At 49.4% G+C, this 19,260-nt stretch overlaps 1 protein-coding gene across 1 annotated transcript; it reads left to right on the top strand.

Annotated features, from left to right (window-relative positions):
* Window positions 1-216: 216 nt before the first annotated feature.
* Window positions 217-14,751, top strand: LOC114697900 (Holliday junction recognition protein). The gene is made up of 8 exons (XM_028876302.2): window positions 217-430; window positions 519-585; window positions 2,584-2,639; window positions 5,466-5,556; window positions 7,051-7,115; window positions 7,940-8,032; window positions 9,716-9,788; window positions 11,144-14,751. Exons 1-8 carry the CDS (start codon window positions 335-337, stop codon window positions 12,700-12,702), a joined length of 2,100 nt encoding a protein of 699 aa, XP_028732135.1. The 5' UTR covers window positions 217-334; the 3' UTR covers window positions 12,703-14,751.
* The last annotated feature ends 4,509 nt before the right edge of the window (window positions 14,752-19,260 follow it).

Raw genomic sequence — 19,260 nt, 5'->3', positions numbered from 1 at the left:
AGCCCTCCCAAGCTGGGAAGTCGGAAGCTTCTCTCCAGACTCACGGACGAGGACCGCCTCCGGCACCCAGAGGGGACACCCGGGCAACTCGCCCAGCCGCCTCTAGAGGGCGCGGCAGTGCACCGTGGGGAAGCGGTGCGCATGTTCCGCCCGCTCGGGCTGCCCTCCCTCCTTCGTTTCCGCCGGAAGCGCTCCTTGGGAGAGGCGGCCGGAAACTCGGGCGGGACCGGTTGCGTAAATACTTTTGAAAGGCCCTATCAGCGCGGGGGGCGGCACATTTGATCTGTGCGTGGGCTTTAACGGCGGAGAGTCCGGGCGGTGAGCAGCCTGCGCCATGGATACTGAGGGTTTGTCGGATCTCCGGCTGCTGCAGGAGCTCAAGGAGAGCCGGAGCCGTTTCCAGACGCTCATGCAGCGGCTGATAGCGAAGGTGGGCTGGGCGGGCCGCGGGAGGAGGGAAGGGCGAGGCGGGAGGGGACCCAGCGCCCTGGGGTCTGACCGGCTCTCCTTCCCCGCAGTACAACCAACCATTTGAGGACGACCCGCTGGTGCAGATGGCCACGCTGACCTACGAGACGCCCCAAGGTGCGGAACCCTCCTCCTCTTGGCGGTGTGCTAAAATAGTGGGGTCTAGAATTTGCAATGCAGCACTTGTTCCCCTCACTCATAGGGACCTCGCAACCGTCAGTTGCTGGTTTCCAAGTCGTTTCTCTAAAGGGAGTGCCTGAGACACACATGCAGCCTGATTTTTTTTAAAATGCCTGGCGCGGAAGCCCGAGCTCATTGCCTAGCAGTACAGCGTCTCTGTAAAATGAAAAGGATATTTATTGACAACTATGGGTACTGCATATGGGTGTATTAACAGTCGCCGGAGTGCCGGTCAGGCCATTGGAACAGCACCCAGGACTGCTCGGCTCTCAGGGACTGGGCTGTGTAACGCGGCCCCATCTGTTTTGGACAGTCCATCTATCTTGAATAACACTCATTTTGTGGGTGAAAACCTGATGTCAGTTACATGAAAAACAGTGAAGTATCTGCAGAGTCTGAGACCATGGTCGGTTGGCTTTAATGGCCTTCCCTGGGAACTGACCAGCACACAGACTCCTAGGGCTGCTGTTGTTAGTTAATAGCCCTGTGTCCTAGCAGTCATAGCTTAGATTCATGCCATGAGTCCCTCATCTTGCTACTTATTCTGAGAGTTTTTGGCATGGCCTTTCCTAAGCTGCTCCTGACCCTCCCTATGCAGTATGAATTTCCGATTAAAGACAGCGATTGTGGTAGAGGCAGCAGGGACGGGATCATTTGCCTGACGGTTCATCTGTGCCTGCACGTCTGAGTTTTGTAGAGTTCAGTTTCAAGCCTGCAGTGAAAGCCCTTTTTAGAAGCCATTGTAGTTAAATGTAGATTCCCACAGAGGGGGCCGCTCAGCCAGAGCAGCAGCAGAGCCTTGCTTTGACTCTTGAGTGCATATACTTAAGCATCGCTGTGTTCTGGAAAGGCTGTGTTGTACAGTGGTCAGCACCTCCCAGAATTCACACGCCCGCTCTGTGAGCGGAGAGCCTGGGCTAGCAGTCATCTGAACTTCCTCTTCCTTTTGCATGCCTGTCTCTTCAGTGAGTATGGCAAGTCTCTGTCCCGTGGACTTCTTGGAGGGTGTAGGAGTTACATGCAGATGGGTTGTGGGTACTAAACGATGTCTCCTTGGTAAAATCTGGCACATAGAGGGTGCTGTGTAAATTTTTTTTCTGCTTCTGTTATAATACAACCATCTCAAAACCCACCATTCTTTGTAAGAAACCTGTGTTTTCCTGGGAGATTTAGAAGAACTGAGTATATTGCATTCTGCTAGTCAGTGACAGAGCTGGTACACTTGAACTCCAGAGCTCTCTGTACGTGGGCTTCTCTGTATTATACTGCTAGATTGCCCTAGGAAAGCACTGACTCCCAGGAGGAGGTGCAAAAATTGCCTTCTAAAAATGCTTGCTCTAGGCAGGTGGTAGTGGCCCACACCTTTAATTCCAGCACTCAGTTCAAGGCCAGCCTAGTCTACAGGGCAAGTTCCTGAGCAGCCAGCCAGCGCTACACAGAGAAACCCTGTCTCGAAAAACCAAAAACAAGAAAGCTTGCTCTGTAAATGTATGATGTATGCGCCCCCCTCCCCAGTAAATATTCATCTTAAGAGCAGTATGGAATATGAGCTGTCTTCGGCCCTTCAGGTTAGTGGTGAAATTGGGTAAGCTTCTGCCTTCTGAGTAGGAGAGGTTACCATTAGTGAAGTTGTCCGACACTGTCAAAACCCAGATTGCTTATTGTTTGTCTGTTTTTCGAGACAGGGTTTCTCTGTGTAGTTTTGGTGCCTGTCCTGGAACTCACTCTGTAGCCCAGGCTGGCCTCAAACTCACAGAGATCTGCCTGGCTCTGCCTCCCACATGCTGGGATTAAAGGCGTGCGCCACCACCGCCCGGCTTCCCAGATTGCTTTTACTGTGCGCCTTTGTGCCATTCAGCTTGGCTTTCTGTTGATGTCGTTTGAGCAGAAACTGAACATTTCGGGTTACTTCAATTGTCGTCTTCATTTTTTAAGGATTGAGAGTGTGGGGAGGAAAGCTGATAAAGGAAAGAAACAAGGAACACACTCAGGTAAATACCGTCAAGTTGACTGCTTACTGCTTTGCTGTGGTGCGTTGGTGTGGCAGAATGCCAGCGTGGGTGAGCCCTGAGGCCACTGCTGAGAGCTTCCGAGACCACTCCCCATATACCGCCATCTTCAGCAAACCTTAAAAAGGAGTAAAAGTAAGCAAGAGAATCACCATAAAAACGTTGGGTCAAGGTGTAGCTTATGAGATGGGAAGCAATGGGCTACATTTTCTTAAAAAGAACATTACGATACCCTCATTGAAACATAAGGACAAAGGAGGATTTAGTAGTAAGTTAAGAATAGAGAGCTTAATTGAATAGCGCAATGAAGTACGTCCACACCGCCCCTCACCCTCCTCAAATTAAATGATTAATAAATTAATACATAATACAGCATACAAGTTTATGAGAGGAGATAAGTCGTAACAAGTTAATCATACTGGAAAGTTTGCTTGGAATAACCACAGCGTAGCTTAATTCATATAAAGCATCTGGTTTACACCCAGAAGACTCCAAAAACAATGGACACTTTGAGCATCCTGCCTTTTCCCTCTGTTTGAAGAGTCACTGAGAAGCATTTCTTCCATTGCCTGGCTCTTGTATGCTACATTTTCTCCATCATGGTCCATAGGGCCTCACAGCAATCTTAACTGTGCAGATGCTGGACCAGCTTGGGGACCTCCAGACTATGGACTAGGCCATCTAGGAGCTCCTTTGTTGGGTCCTTACAAAAAAGACCAAATCTCGTTTCCTTTGAGAAAAAAAAATACCCCTCTCCTCTGAAACCAGGAAGCAGAAAGACGAGGAAGAGATAGAGTGCAGGATCACACATCCTTCTGCCTTTCTCTGTCTCTAGGAGGGTCTCCTGGTACCGAGGTTTTACAGCTAGTGATCTGATACTGGCTTCCTGGATGGCATCAATAGTTTGCCTTCCTGCTGAGAGACTGTGTGTGGCCTTTGCCCTGGTAATAAGTATAAGGCTGTCTGGTCTACTTGAGTCTTGGGCAGCCATGGTTCCCAGGGAAACCTGCTACCCAGGACACAGCATCAAGGTGAAGCTTACACAGCGTGGACAGCAGTTCTGAAACTGAGCTTCCGTGGTTAGTGGTTGGAGCTGGAGGAGGGCTAGAACACCTGGCTTAGCTGACTGCCCTGCCGTGTAATGCCTGCCGCTGTTTCACCCTGTCTGACCGCGCCTCACACCCCTTTCCAGGTCACAGCAAGGGAGCCCCGGTCTTGACCAGCTAGTGTGTAATCCAACCACACCGCAGCCCAGACCGGCCTCAGACTCGCATCCGTCCTCCTTTAGCCTCCTGCAGCGCCAGGATTGTGTTCCAGAGTTGTCTTTTTTTTTTTTTTTTTAACTGCTGATCCGTTACAAGGCATTTGGCCCTTGCGCCTTCCTCTGTTGTGAATCAGGGTCCGCGTGCTTGTCTGTAGAGACAAAAGTTCTTGGGGATGTGCCAGTCATGTGTTGGCTGTTGTTACTTAGCTCTATTGTAAGGGAAGCCACCAGGGGGGTGGAAGTGAACACGTCTGCTATATTCCATGGCTTGATTTATGAAGCCCGTTGCATGGTCCTCGGAGCAGCCTGTCCTGGCCCCGTCCGTCATCGTCATCAGGGCCACAGGTCGTGCTGTCTTTACATCACACGCACAGTGGTAGACCTGTCAGCAGTGCTCACATGCCAATCCTGGTAGCAGAAATTAATTATTTAAGGGTTGTTTTTTTTAAGATTTATTTATTTATTATGTATACAGAAGAGGGCGCCAGATCTCATTACAGATGGTTGTGAGCCACCATGTGGTTGCTGGGAATTGAACTCAGGACCTCTGGAAGAGCAGTCAGTGCTCTTAACCTCTGAGCAATCTCTCCAGCCCTTATTTAAGGTTTTTGTTTAAAATGTAGCAGACCCTCTGCCTGGGGTCTAGAATTGCTAGAGCTTTTCTTAGGACTAAGAAAGTGAGCGTGCACAGTCTGTAGTTACAACTGGAGACCTCCACGGTGTTACTGGGGTTTATTATTATTGGAGATCTCTCCCCAGGACCAAGTGTTTATGCTGGTTCCAAGATTGCCCTGCTGAGGATTGGGAGGCAGGAAGTTAGGATGGACTGACCCACCATTGCCCTGCACTGGTTTGTCCTGGGCTCTCTTTGTAGGTACCAAACAAGCAGTAGGGGGTGCTGAGGACTGGCTGCTTCCCTGAGTGTCAGAAGTTCTGCCCTTCAGACACTGGAAGCCATAAAATTTAAGCTGAAAACTTTGAGATCTTAGCTTGCAGTGAAGTCCTTGGAGGTAGAAGTGACTTAGTTTGATGCTGATTTTGGCCACCTCAGGTTCCCTGAGCCCATAGAGCTAGGCACCTGAAAGAACATCACTCACCATGCTGGCTTCTAAATCATGTAAGCAGCCTTCTATGTCGAGTGCTGGCAGTTTACTCATAAGCATGTGGTGCCTTCTTAGTGGAGCCTGGTGAGCACAGGCCTTAGAAAGTAGGGTGGCCTCCTGGGGGAGTGACCATTTGACAGTGCTCGGTGGCTGCACCCAGCAAGGACCCCAGCAGTCACAAGGCCGTAGACATTACAGTAATGTAGATCCCAACTTGACCCGTGGGTTCCTGACCACTGCTGCATTCTCTCCTTGACTACTGGAATTTCCCACTGTTTCTGGGAGTCTTGAGGCTCCTCTTTAAGCACGGACCGGAAGATAATTGCAAAGCTTCCTGTTCCCTGGTGTGTCCCACTAGGATTGTGAATGTGTTGATATACAGTGGCTAGAAATGTGTTGTTACTTAAGCAAGCTTGTATTTCTTGATTTTTATACCCCAAGGACCCTTCCGGGAAGATGATTGCCAGATTAAATAGGCAGAGTCCAGACGGCAATGAGCATTTACAGCCCTGCACACAAGTCCTGGGAGCCGGTAAGTGCCCCTTTGTTAGAAAGGGAGGCTAGGGACAAGGCCAGCTTGTCTCCGTCACAGGAGTTCACAGATGAGGTTTCGCACTGTTGATGTTCTATGTAATTTCTTGTCCGCCTAGGTCCTTGGAAAGTGGGAAGCCATGTCCCGCCCACTAGTGTCAGCATTTAGTAGGTCTCCGGGTTTGCCCTTAAGGATGTTGTGAGCACCTGAGCACCGGCTTCTATAGAAAGGACCCCTCCCCCTTCCTCACCTCTGCAGCCAGTCAGTCTTTCCTGACTCAGCTTCCTCCCCTTCCAAAGGCTCCCAGGCTGTGCTCCTCCTGTCTCCTCAGCTCCCTCCAGTCAATCCCTTCCTTTGCAGCCATATTACAGAAAGATGCTCCCACTGGCCACCTTGAGTCTCTGGTTGCCCAGATCTTCCTCACCTGGTTCATTCTGGCTGAAGTCTATCTTTAGAACTTTAGTCTGGAGCCCAGTGTGATGGCACTCATCTTTAATCCAAGCACTTGTAAGGCAAAGGCAGGTGGAATTCTTGGGAGTTGGAGGCCGACTAGATCTACAAAGGGAGTTCCAGGCCAGCCAAGGCTACATAGTGAGGAGGCAGGGGGAGGGGGTGGCAGACTTTTTTTCCAAGTGAAAGCAGGGAGAAGGTGGTAATGCTGCTTGCTGGGGTTCCTAATCCAGATCCTAACCCCACAAACACTTAATTCTGCAGCCTCCCCCACTACTTGAAGCTACTCAAAATGGTTCCTTGGGTGTTGGGGCCATGAGCACCCTGCGGACGTTTCAGTGAATTGTAAGTTAAAAGCGCTGTCCCTCAGCCTGACTAGCCACATTTCACTGTCCAGTAGCCCAGCCCCTGACTGTTGGGCAACAGGTGGAGACTCCCGTTGTCCCTAGAGTTGGGTCTGCTGGGCGAGCGTCAGAGTGTTTCAGACCGAAGGTGACTGAATGGAGAATCTGCTACTCCTATTACTGAGTTGGTGTCTTCTTGCACAGAGGCTCTGGATGACTGGCGATCATGAGTACAAGAGGAACATGCTTTTTCTTAAGATTTATTTTGTTTAAATTATGTGTATGAGGCATCAGATTTCCCTGGAGCTAGGGTTACAGGTAGTTGTCTGCTGACCAATGTGAGTGCTGTGAACTGAACTCAGGTCCCCTGGAAGAGCTGTAAGCATTCTTTTTACTTTTTGGGTTTTTTGTTTGTTTGATTGGTTGGTTTTGTTTTGTTTTGTGTAGCTTTGGCTATCCTGGAACTTGCTCTATAGACCAGGCTGGCCTTGAACTCACAGAGATCTGCCAGCCACTGCCTCCTGAGTGCTGGAATTAAAGGTGCTTGCCACACTCTTAATCCCTAAGCCACCTTCCCCACCCCAGGGAAACATTCTTAAGCCAACAGGAGTCTTTGCTGTAGTCGTGTCTCAGGTGATCCTTGAGATGTGGGGTACATGCTCTGAGATGCTGCATGCGCTGGAATCTTCCCTACCTCTAGGTTCAGACAGCAGCAGTGCAGACACAAGCCTAGAAGAGGAGGATTGGCCAGCGTGCATCTTGACGGTAAGAGAAGCTTCTAGTGACCGTGGGCAGCCTCGGGACAGCTGCAGCTCCCAGAGCACAGACTTCGTTTCTAGATGTCCCCAAGGCTCTGCTGCTGCTGCCCTCCGCTCTGGTCACCTTTCAGCTCCAGAGACCCAGGCTCTTCCTTCTCAGAGGTCTGCACTTTGCTTACTTACATGTTGGCTGAGCAGACTTAACTCAGGAAGGTGTTTGCTCCATGCCATCATCCTGGACGGACCGCTAGATGTTAGTGTGGTTACCAGCCAGCCTTGCCCTCAGGCAGTAACGTGAGGAAGTGTTTCCAGGCTATTGTTTAAAAATCTGTATGGTCAGGGTGAGTGACCTGCCTTCTTGTACCCTCTGAGTCTCATCTCCCTGGTTGTTTGGTGGAGGTGGCAGCTCTCACAGAGCTTAATCATTAGAGCGCTTTCCTGGCCTTGTGGCACTGGGTGTCAGGAAGGGAGGTGACTCCTTCCAGTGTGGAGAGCGGGAGAGCCAGGGCTCTCTTGTCATTTGGAGCCAGGCTGATCAGATCGTCTCCAACCTCCCCACTTTCTTTCTAGTAACACTGTTATCGACATCTTCAGGCTTGTGTGCTCTTGGTCATTTCCTCTCTCTGATCCCTGATAAATGCCCTGCAATCACACACTGGGTCTGGGAGTTCTAAGAGGCCGTACCATTTTGTACCAGTGAATGTGGAAGAGTACCTTTGAATAACTTCCTTAAATGCTCAAGCCTTCATGAACTTTCAGATTGTTCCAGAATTCACGAGTCTGGAGGTACCTGGCCTTCTGACTGAGTGTTCTGACTCTCTTTCTGATCAGTCTGCAGTGCCTGGAAGCCCTTGGAAAAATGATTTAAGAAGGAAGTACTTGAGCCAGGTGGATATCCTGCTTCAAGATGCAGAGTACTTTAAGGTAACCTGTGTCTGTTGGTAAGAGTTGGCCAGACATTAAAGGCAAGTTGGGGTGCAGTGGTCAGGATTCCATGCTCTGTCCTCGGAGCCTGTGAAAGGGATTCCACACTTGACACATGCTGTGAGACTTTTTCTCTTCTTCAATGAACACCTCAGGGGCAGCATCAGGGAAACTCGGGGTCATGTGGGAGGGTGACTTGTCCACTGCCCTGGGGTAGCTCAGCTCCAGGGGGCCACAGACTCCAAGGGCAGCTCCAGCTCTTAGCTGCACAGTTGAGGAAGTAGCAACCGCCCCCTTTCCTGGTGAGGTCCACTCCTGTTTCCAGCCTGCTGACCTGGTCTGAGGTGAGTGAGGAGGAGGAGGCAGGGAAGGCTGCAGGCCTTTCTCCTAGCACAGGTGGGTGCCCTGTACTTCACTGCTGTGCTTTCTCAGCCCAGGACCACCTGCTGTGGGATGGTGCCGCCCATAGTGGGCCGGGCCCTGCTTCGTCAGTTAGCGATCAAGACAGTCCCTCACGCACATGCCCACACACTGCCTGATAAAGACTGTTAACTCGGGTGATTCTAGGCTGTGTCAGGTTGATAGCTAATGCTAACTAGGAAAGCTGGTGTTGGAGATGTCACCTCTGGCTTCCCAAGTTCTGTCAGCATCTTTCATAAAACAGGATGTCCTAATGCCCTGATGCCGGATGCCTAAGGAGTGATGTTAATTACAAGCACTGCCTCCCCCGACAGCTGCAGGTTCCCTGGAGTCGATATTTCTTCCTGTGCTGGTGGCCAGCGGAAGCCTGTTGGAGGGTCCCTCAGTCACTGTCCTCGGAAGGCATTCTCTGTCACCAGCAGGGCAGGTGCCGTCCTCCTGGCTGCCATGTGATCAGAGGAAAAGGATTAGCATTAGTCCTGAGTTTATCTGACCTCTGCCCACCATATACATGGTCTGGAAATTCTGACAACCCAAGTTGTCTTAGTTAGGTTTCTATTGCTGTGAGGAGACATCGTAACCACGGCAACTCTTACAAAGAAAACATTTAATTGAGGTAGCGGCTTACAGTTTCAGGAGTTTGGTCTATTGTCATCATAATGGGGAGCATGGTGGCATGCAGGTAGGCATGGTGCTGGAGAAAGGATATCGCTACATGTGGATATACAGGCAACAGGAAGTAGAGTGTCTCACTGGGCGTGGCTTGAGGATGCGGGAACCCTCAAAGCCCTGGTAATGTCACTTCTTTTGGGGGCCATTTTCTTTTCAAACCAGCACACAAGTGTAGTGGTAGACAAGAGCAGGGAATAGCTGCCAGAAAACTGGCTATGCCCTTGTGGACAGAGTTCTCAGATGCTTTGAGCCGCCCCTTCCCTCTGTGTTTGAAGATTGACCACCAGCTACTGTCATGTTACAATGCATGCTTGGTTTTGTTTTTTGTTTGTTTGTTTGTTTGTTTTTTCCGAGACAAGGTTTGGTACCTGTCCTGGATCTCACTCTGTAGCCCAGGCTGGCCTCGAACTCACAGAGATTTGCCTGGCTCTGCCTCCCAAGTGCTGGGGTTAAAGGCGTGCGCCACCACCATCTGGCTGTATTGCTTGTTTTGACATCAAACAAGGACAGTGTATTTTTAGGGAGAACCCAGTACCATAAACCCAAAGTCTTAACATCTAAAACTCTTATGATCATTGGCTCTTGTTTCAGAGCGCAGAGAAGAGAGGCAGAAAGGACACACTCATGACTTGGGTTCCTTCCTCACCTGTCACACCAGCCCCTGGTGAGTATAAGGGAGTAATTTTACATGAATTGGGAGACTTGGGGCCCTTGGCACCACCTTTGGGGGTGTTCAGTGTGTGTGTGTCTCAGCATCACGAACGGTTAGTGAAATGTACATGTCCTAGAACAATAGAGACTACTTCAGTATAGCCTCACTGTAGCCCAGGCTATCCTGGACATTTTCATCATGAACTGCTTTTCCCTCTGTGGTCATGATACCAGTTGCTGTATAGATCTTTGCTCTTGGTTTGAATACTTAAGAGTCTAGCAGCACAGGATGACCAGTGGCCCGCCATCTCGTGTGTCACAGGTAACGTCCATCATTGTTCCTTCACTGACCCTCCCTGGCACACATGTAGGAACATAAGCAGTCTATATTCATTTGGCTCACTTTTATAGCACCCCTAAATGCTTCCATGTACTTTCCAAGAACCAGATGACTCTCCATGACTATAGAAAGTTTAGAATGTGCTGGAAACTTCTCTTTGGCATGATATAATTTTACCAGTTGAGCCACAGTGTCCTTTGTGGCCATTTCTGACCTTTGCACGATAGACCCACTCAGGTGGCACCCACAGCATTGGCATTCCCTTGAGTTGCCATCACGGTTGTTTTTCATGGGGTCACTTGTCTTGAGTGCTCCAGCTGGGCGTTTCCTGTTTCTATAGGTTTGATTTTAGTTTTCAAAACCCATGAAATAGTCATGTAATAGGAAATCAAAGCTACACCATGCACAGCAACATGTCTTCCCAGCCATACTTGCAGAGGTCAGGAGTTTGGGGTTACATACTTGCTTTTGTTGCGTGTGTGTGTGTGTGTGTGTGTGTGTGTGTGTGTGTGTGTGTGTGTGTATGTGTTCAGCTGCCATAGACCACATAGGCCAGAAAAGGGCATCAGATTCCCCCAGAGCTGGAGTTATAGGCATTTGTCTGTTGCCCATTGTGGGTGCTGGGAACCGAACTCTGATCCTCTGGAAGAGCAGCAAGTCATCTCTCCAGTCTCCTTTGTTGGATTTTTTTTAATTGAATGTTTATGTTTGTAGAATTTCCTTTGTAATTATTTGTAAAGTGTTTTATCCATGTGTATTGTATTGACTTTTGAGCTGACAGCAATCTCTAAACAGTGTGAGGGGTAGAAAACTCCTTTTGCAAAGCAGGGTGAAAAGTCGAAATCTAGTTTTAGTTGCTAAAGTAAAGTCTCCCAAGAAGAGTCTGTCCTTAACATTTCTGGGGTTTTATTTTGTCTGTGTTGTTTTAAACCATCATGATTGTGATTCCATCTTGACCTCCCCAGCCTTCTGTAAGTATGAATGAGTGGAGCCCTGGTGTAGCCTGACTTTGTCTGGTTTTCTCCCAGGATGCCAGGATAGTATCTCTGCAGAGAGCTTTGGCATGCCTGAAGTGTCAGCTTCGTCCTCCAGAGACTCGAGTCCCTCAAACCCTTGCCCTGCTGACATGGCCATTATACCTAGAAATGACAGCTTCTCCTTACTAGAGACCAGCAGCAACAGCTTAGGCAACCAGTCCCTTGAGGATGACATTTGCAATGTGACAGTCAGCGATTTATACGGAGGCATGATGCATTCAATGAGTAGGCTGCTGAGCTTAAAGCCTTCGTGTATAATCTCCACCAAGACCTATATCAACCGGACCTGGAACCTCAAGAGGAGGCTCCCACGTAAGAGTGGGGTGCGCATGAACAGGACATTCTGCCACAGGAGCAAGCCCTCCCAGAGGAGCTCCAAGAAGGGGCCCTGCTTAGAGCCAGGGAAAGAGGCCAGAATATTAAAAGACTGCAAGAATGTATTGCACATTGCTCCCCACAAGAGAGACTTAAAACTGGAAAGGGGATCTCTTGAAGGAAGCAAACTCCAAGTCCATGAATTCAGTCCAGCTTGGAAGGAGCTTCAGGGGACACCTCAGAAGTGTTCAGACTTCAACACGATGTACTACCTTGAGCGAGAAAACAGACTGAAGACCTTGCAGTGGCTAATCTCACCTGTTAAAGCGCTGCCCAGACCCAGGATGCCTCCGAGTCGAACAGAGAAGCGCCACAGGGAGATTGGGAGGAAATTTGACCAGCTTCATCAGGAATGTTGCCTGTCTCCTGGGAAACAACGTCACCTGGCTGGCCCCACAGAGTCCTGGGCTGTAGATGTGTACAGAGGTGGTTCTAGAAGCCCAGGCAGCCCCCAGGGCGTAAAAACCCACAGGCTGAGTTTACTTTTCAACAGAGGAAAGGCAAAGAGGTCACGTGAGGCTTTTGAAGACCTGAGCGAAATGTCTGTCAAAGCCAGTAGATGTCTCCCAAGGAGTGATCCCGCTCCTTCACTGTCAGAGGACAGTGCCTCACAAAGCCCAGGCCAATCTCAACAGATGTCTGGCCTTTTTCTTCAAGGACACAATTCTGGACCCATCAGGAAGGCAGTATCACCCAGTATAGCAGTTTCAGCACCATGGATAGGCCCTCAGGGTTGTGGGGGGGATCGCTATGATGAGATTAAAAAAGAATTTGACAAGCTTTATCAGAAGTATTGCCTGATGTCACCTCAGCGAGTGAAGGTGACCTCTCATGTTCCAGTACCTCCAGTGAAAGCTGGTGCAGCTGTTCCTAGTCAGACAGAGGACCTAAGAAAATTAAATCCAGACTCTGGATTCCTGAGTTCCCCCAAATCGTCAACATCTCCTGGCTGGAACAGAAGAAGCCCACAAGACTCAATTCCAGTTGAGGCACACATGTCTGCGTGGACTACTAGCACTGTTGTGAGAGACCCTCAGTTCCCAACAAAGAGGCGCAAGTTGTCGTACCCTCCCACGTGTGCGCACCAGGCCAAGTCTCAGGATTCCTCAGGAACAGCAAGCAAAGCCGTGCTCTGGGCAGAAGAGCAGGCTGGCCCCGAGGGGCCTGACTGCTGATGAGGCGTTTCTGTCTGTCGGGCATGGTGGTTATGTGTATCCAGTAGCTGCTGAGGGACAAGACTCTGTGGCAAACACTTCTGTCTCTCTTGTTGGAAATGGGGCTCGGGGCATCACACTTGCTAAGCCGTCTAGAACTCTGCAGCCCCTGTAGCCACTCAGGCTGTGTGGCCACCCACCCCGCTCTGCATCACACCATCATCTCCATCCGGCCACCCGCCCCGCTCTGCATCACACCATCATCTCCATCCGGCCACCTGCCCTGCTCTGCATCACGCCATCATCTCTGTCCTTTCATGTGGAATGTTAGTGGTGCCTTGGGCTTCCCAGGCCACCAAGCCAAGCTCAGCCATTATCAGCCATTATTTCTCCTGACCATATTCAGGAGGATCCTCAATGGTATTCTTTCTCTTAATTTTAATTATTTGCCTTGTCTCTACTCCACTCTCCCCCACATCTTCACCATCCATACTTCTGCCTCGGCACCTACCCATGATTCAAGAGGACATGGTAAACATGGATTAGGGCATAATATAGAACCCTTGGCTTGATCTTTGGAGCTCTGGATTTTATTTTTTCTTTTGGGGGGAATTTTTGTTTCATTTGGTTTTTGAGACAGGTTCTTACCTAATTAAGGACTGACCTTGGCATCACTGTATGGTCCAGATGGTCTTGAGTTCCTGATCCTCCTGCCTCTGCTTCCCAAATGCTGAGAGTATTTTTGTTTTCTAATTTATTTCCATGGGTAAGATACTTTGTGAACTCTATCTTCCTGGTTGAAATTCCAGGAAGGGACTTGCCTATGATCAGGTCACAGCAGGGCTAGACCTGTAGAGCAACCCATGCATGACAACTGGGTCTCAGGGTGCACCCACCAACAGTATCCTTGTTTTTGGTCTAGAGCTGTTTGCCTAACTGCCTCTACCTCTTGAGCCTTTTCCTAGACCAGACTGCCACCTTGTGTTCAGTGTCCTGCTCCGGGCACTGGGAGTGACTGAGAGTGGTCATAGTCAGGTCACCTCTGCATAACTTGAGATCCTCTGATGGGAAGGACAAGGTCTCTAAAATGGAAGCCCATAACCTCCATCCTCATCCAGCCCCTGTGTCCTCAGCCTTCTGCTCATGTCCCCAGCTGTCCCAGGAACACAGCTGTGTCCCCTGCCCTCCCGTCTGGACCTTCTTCCTGCTCTTGATCCTATAAAATCCTACCACTTCATTTTTAAACCCTGTTCTTGTTTTTCTGAGACCGGGTCTTGCTATGTAGCCCAAGCTAATCTTGACCTTGTGGCCCTCCTGCCCCAACCTTCCCAAGTAGGGATATACATACACAGGTGCTCCTGCCTTTGACTTCCTTCTGTTTTCTACTCCAGTTATAAGTCACTTGGAGAGGGGATCAGATCTCTACATTCATTGATAACATGAAGGCCATTACTAGCTAGTGCCTTCTTTGTGTGAAGCCAGTGAGCCTTTTGTGTGCCTTACTCTATCCACACGAGAACCATTTGGTGAGATGGGCAGGTCCTGTCTCATGGTGAGAAGATGGGCTGTGTCTGCTAACTCCTAAATTCACTCAAGTTGGGCCAAGACTTAAGCCCCAGGACTTACCACAGGGCACATGGCCTGCTGGGATAGCAACAACCTTTTGTCATTAATGCTATTGCTGTAGTGTGCCTTGGGTTCTTCAGCACGATGGAATTTCCCATCGTGGTCATAAACGTTTCTGAGTGCAGGAGAGTAGCAGCCAGGCATTGAGCAGCTGGCTTGAAGCACTGTTGGGTCTGTACAAAGAACTGTCTTCACCGTTCAGGATGGAAAATGACTTTTTAAAAATGTTGCCTTGCCCCAGTCGTGCTTTTCGATGGGGTCTCTGTCACTTGTCACCCGCGCTGGCCGTAGATGCCCCTCAAGCACGCAGCACCGCGACCCTTCTGCCTTTGCCTGTGTGTTGCTTTGCCTGTGTGTCTGTCCTTAGAGTAGCTCTGGGGCAGCCGGTGTCCTGGAAAGGGCCTGGTGTGAGTCTGCAAATAAAGTTAACCTCTTCAGTGTCAACCAGTCCTGTGGGCCTGTTTGTCTCAAGTTTTCCTTTTCCCATTTAGACATGACATCGAGAGCATTCTCCACATTTTCTGTTTGTTTGAGCATGACTTTGTTATGAAACCTACATTTGAGCCCCAGACACAGTGATCCTTGAAATAAATAGGACTGTTGGGTCTTTAAAAGATAAAGTCATCTAAAACCACCTGAGATTCACTCACAAGAAGTAACTCCAAGATGCTTTTAGAATGGACTTGAAACAATTGTGATTTATTTCCAGATGCTCTTGCAGCCATGCAGCATCTGTGACGCTCTGTTTCTACGGAGGTGGTTTCCAGTTGCCGGTAGCAGTTTTTAATGAACAATTTCAAATGTTCCTATATGGTGACAAAACCCACGTGCCAGCCCTGTAGTGACAGTTGGCACACTGCTGCCTTGTGAATGTTTTTTCAGTGTAAAACTGAAGGCCACACTTCCCTCCTGTCCCTGTCCTTCCCTCAGCAGGTCGCCTGCTCTTGCCCTTTCCCTCTCGTCTCCAGCCAGGACCTCATTCACAGTGCCTGAGAGTCAGCCCTGGCTGCCCTAACGGTTTACCATGGACCCGGCACTTCAAGCAGCCAAGTTGCTGCAGTGAGCTGTTGTAAGGATAGAAGGCTGAGATGGAAGTGCAGGCGGACAGACCCGTGGAGGTGGAGAGAGACCTCTGGTGTCTCTTCCTGTGAGGACAGTTCCTGCTGAGTGCTGGTTCACCCCGAAACCTAGCACTAGAAAAGCTAAAGCAAGAGGACTGCTGAGTTCAAGCCTCGCCTGGGCTACAGAGTAAGGGCCTGTCTCTTTTAAAAAAAATCACATTTCTATGGGGGAGGGGTCCCATGTAACCTTCCTGGCCCACACCCCCACCTCCGGACATGGTTAGGGCTTCATCTAGACTTGAAGGACTTCAATCAGTGAGAACATAGAGTCTGACACCTTGCGAGAGGCTCATGATTCCCTCGGAACATTTTGGCAGTTCTTGCAGGCTTAGGCCCTCCCAGGGCAGGCTCGGCCTCGGCACCTCTAGGTCCTTCTTTGGGCCTGATGCTTCCTGAGAACTTGGGGGCCTGGTATGACATAATGGAGGAAGCTGGGCTGGGCTGGGCTGGACAAGGGTGGAAGTCCGTGTAGAGTATAAGATCTGCTAAAGGAATGATGAACTGGTGACTTCTCTGGTTTTAACTCACATAAGTAATTTAATACTGTAATTTAATACAGTTTTGCTTCAAGGGGGTTCATATTGGGCAGGAACTTGCATATGTGGGTGCTGTGGTTAAAGTGTCTCCCAAGGGTTCATATGTGCTGTGGGCTGCAGACATATGAAGTAGGAATTCAGCTGACTATGACAAGCTATACCTGGAAGAAGCCAAGGGCCTTTCCAGAGGTAAAGCCAAGGCTTAAGGAGTCTTGGTGATATTGGCTTTTGAATATTAGCCGTTTCCTGCAACAAATTTCTCGTGTGCTATTGTAGCTTTTCCATTCCTAGAACAGTGTGTTTGATCATCCATTGGGCACAATTTCCACTATACAATTACAGTATTTGGATAACATCTCCCAACTGCTAACAGCGGTCACACAGCCAGACCCCTCACTTCAGGCCTTCTGTAGTTTTCATCATTAGCAACATCCGGCCAGGACCTTCTCCAGAGGAAAAGTATCTTATCTGAGATACTTCCCAGACTGTCTAAAAACAGACCACAGGTAGATAGCATCCAGACTATTCATTAGAGAAGGCCTGGTGGATGTGCTAATTAAGCTTAACCTTCCTTAAGTGCTATCTTAGTTCCAGATCTCCTTTTTTTTAATTTATTTTTTTATATTTTATTTATGAGTGTTCTGCATGTATGCCTTCATGCCAGAAGGGGCCATCAGATTCCACTATAGATGGTGGGGGGCCACCATGTGGTTGCTGTGAATTGAACCCAGGTCCTCTGGAAGAGCAACCCAGTGCTCTTAACCGCTGAGCCATCTCTCCAGCCCCCTAGCTCCAGATCTCCTTTAACAGTTAACTCAGAACTAAAGGGCTTTTGCATACCAGGTACATCTAGCTGTGACACAGGTTGCCTAGTTACCGAGTTCACTTCCCCTGCCCTGCCAGAAAATGGCACAGCCAAGATTAGGTTGAGTCAGATATGGCTCCAAAGAGGGGGAAAGGCAGTTTTCTTTTCACTCATGACTCAGTGACTGGTAGAATCCTAACATTTTCCCTAACCACTTTAAGAATATAGTTTGAGCACACATATACCCTTTTTCAGATCTGTAACCAAATTTGGCCTTTAGGTGATTCATTCCCCATTAGCCACTTCCCTTTTGGGTTGCTATGATAGCTGACAATCACTGCTCTTTGTGTGGATCTTATCGCCCCTCCTTTTGACCCCGTAAGAGTTCAAGCCTGTGTGACCTTGTCTTGGTCAGAGAATTGCTGCTTTGTATGGATATATTACTGAAAACCTCAGACTTGGGAGGACTAGATTGAGGAACTAGAAGAATGAGATGGAAGATGAGGAAGAGCCAGATAGAACAAGATGGAGAAAAATGAGATGGGGAAGAACTAGATGGGAGAATTAAGATAGAACTTAAAGAGAACAACAGAAAAGTGTAGAGAGAAATCTGGCAAGAGCAGAATAGAAGCTGTGTAGAGAGAACTGACTCAGAAGAAAAAGATGTATGGACGAAAGAGTTTCGTGTACATAGATTTATTCAAGTATCCCTCAGATTAATTAATCCGCCGATGGTAGCATCTCTTCTGGAACTCTGGGAAAAGACTATAGTGGGGCTGGACCCCAGTAGTCTTTACATATGTTGCAAGGCTTCCCAGGGTGGTAACGCTGGTAGACATGTGCCCCTGTTGTATGGTGGGTTCCTCCGCCTGAGTAGGGGTTTGCCTCCTGGAAAGGATTAACCTAGAACCTTGTTGAGTTCTCAGGGTGGTTATAAAAGCCCAAGCTTGACTCCGCTCAGCTCTCTAGCTTCCTATTGTTTGCAAGTGGTGCCTGCTCCTTCCCCATTTATTCTTACATCGGCTACCACCCCTCACCAGACCTCTTGTCTGCTCCTTTACCATGGGTTTCCAAAGCTGAATTAAACCTTTTTATAGAGAGCCCAGCCCCAAGTATTTTGTGTTGTTAGTAATATGAAACTGACTGGTGCTGTATGGACTGCTTTCATGTCCAGGTAGCTTGTTCCACTGCCCTGGATGTCTGGAGGGGTGCACAGGGGCTGTGATCAGTCTTTGCATGTGTATAACCCCGTTTGTGGCACACACTTCAAGGCTGCTTACAGACCCTGGACGCAGTCTGCCTTCAGCTTCCAAGTAGCCTCTGTAATGGCTCTCCAGCCCAGCAGTGTGACGCCACCGCTCCCTGCCCATGGGTGTGCTCTGCTGGTGCAGCAGACACTGTGGTTGGCTGGTTGGTGGGGGGGGAGGGGTTGTTTGTTTTGTTTGGAGGTGCCAAGGATGGAACCCAAGCTTCATGCTTGCTTGATGAGCACTGGCAGACCCACACCCCAGTCTGCTCACTGACTTGAGGTTGAGCATGCTGCCCTGGGTACCCTGACTTCCCAGGGGCTCTCACTGCACTCACTGTTCTAGTCACCTCTGTTGGAATTGGGTTTACTCTGGATCACATGAACCTGTCTAGTGTTATAATAATCACAATAACTTCCCCTCTGATTTGTTAGTTTTCTGGTATTATGCATAATTACATTTTACAGTAGCTGGAAAGCTTAAACCTTTTGCTCTTTTCTGAATTCTATTACTTTTAAGAAGAAAATCCACATCAGAAATGGGCCATTGTCCTCAGCTCTGCTAATCACCACTTGGCCTAAACGTGCTCCACACAGGTGGGAGAGGAGGCCGAGGCACAGATGTGTGGCTATGTTACGTAACACATCTTGAGCCAGGGCGCAAGTGGCTCTAGAGTTATTGATACCAGCACTCTACTGTTTACTCAATGGGAGCCAAAAGAGCTGCAGAAGTCACCCTTGGTGAGAGGTCTCAGCAAGCCAGTTGCTCCGGACTGGGTGAGTGTCTCCCTGGCGGGGAAGGGGAGCTCTGTGTGCTGCCACCCGGCTTACCCTGGCTTCAGCCTAGACCATTCTGTTAGCAGCCCAAGGCTGAGAAAGTCTGCCCATGCTCCCTCCTCTTCCCCTTCCCCCTTTCTAGACATGGGGCTGATTACCCTTTTCCTTCCCCGCCAAACTCTCTTCCAGGCCCCGCTGGGCTGCTGTTCCAGTGGCCCAAACAGTCCTTGAAAACCTCAGGTCCCAGGGAAGGCTGAGGGTAAGCTTTGAACATTGCTTCCCAGGGGAAGCTCCCCAGGGTGTCATCTATGACATGGATGCATCTGCCTTTTGCTTCAGGAATGAGGTCCCTGGGGGCAAGCTGGACAGTAGTGTCACTTCCCCTCGCTGCCTGGCACCTCACTGTGGGTGCACATCATCACATGTGGGAGAGCACTGCGTGACCACACCCACAAAGGCCAGCCGAGG

This window comes from Peromyscus leucopus, chromosome 13 (assembly GCF_004664715.2).
Source record: "Peromyscus leucopus breed LL Stock chromosome 13, UCI_PerLeu_2.1, whole genome shotgun sequence".
NCBI classification, from domain to species: domain Eukaryota; kingdom Metazoa; phylum Chordata; class Mammalia; order Rodentia; family Cricetidae; genus Peromyscus; species Peromyscus leucopus.
Note: the sequence above shows the minus strand (reverse complement) of the source record. Positions and strands in the feature narration are given on the sequence as shown.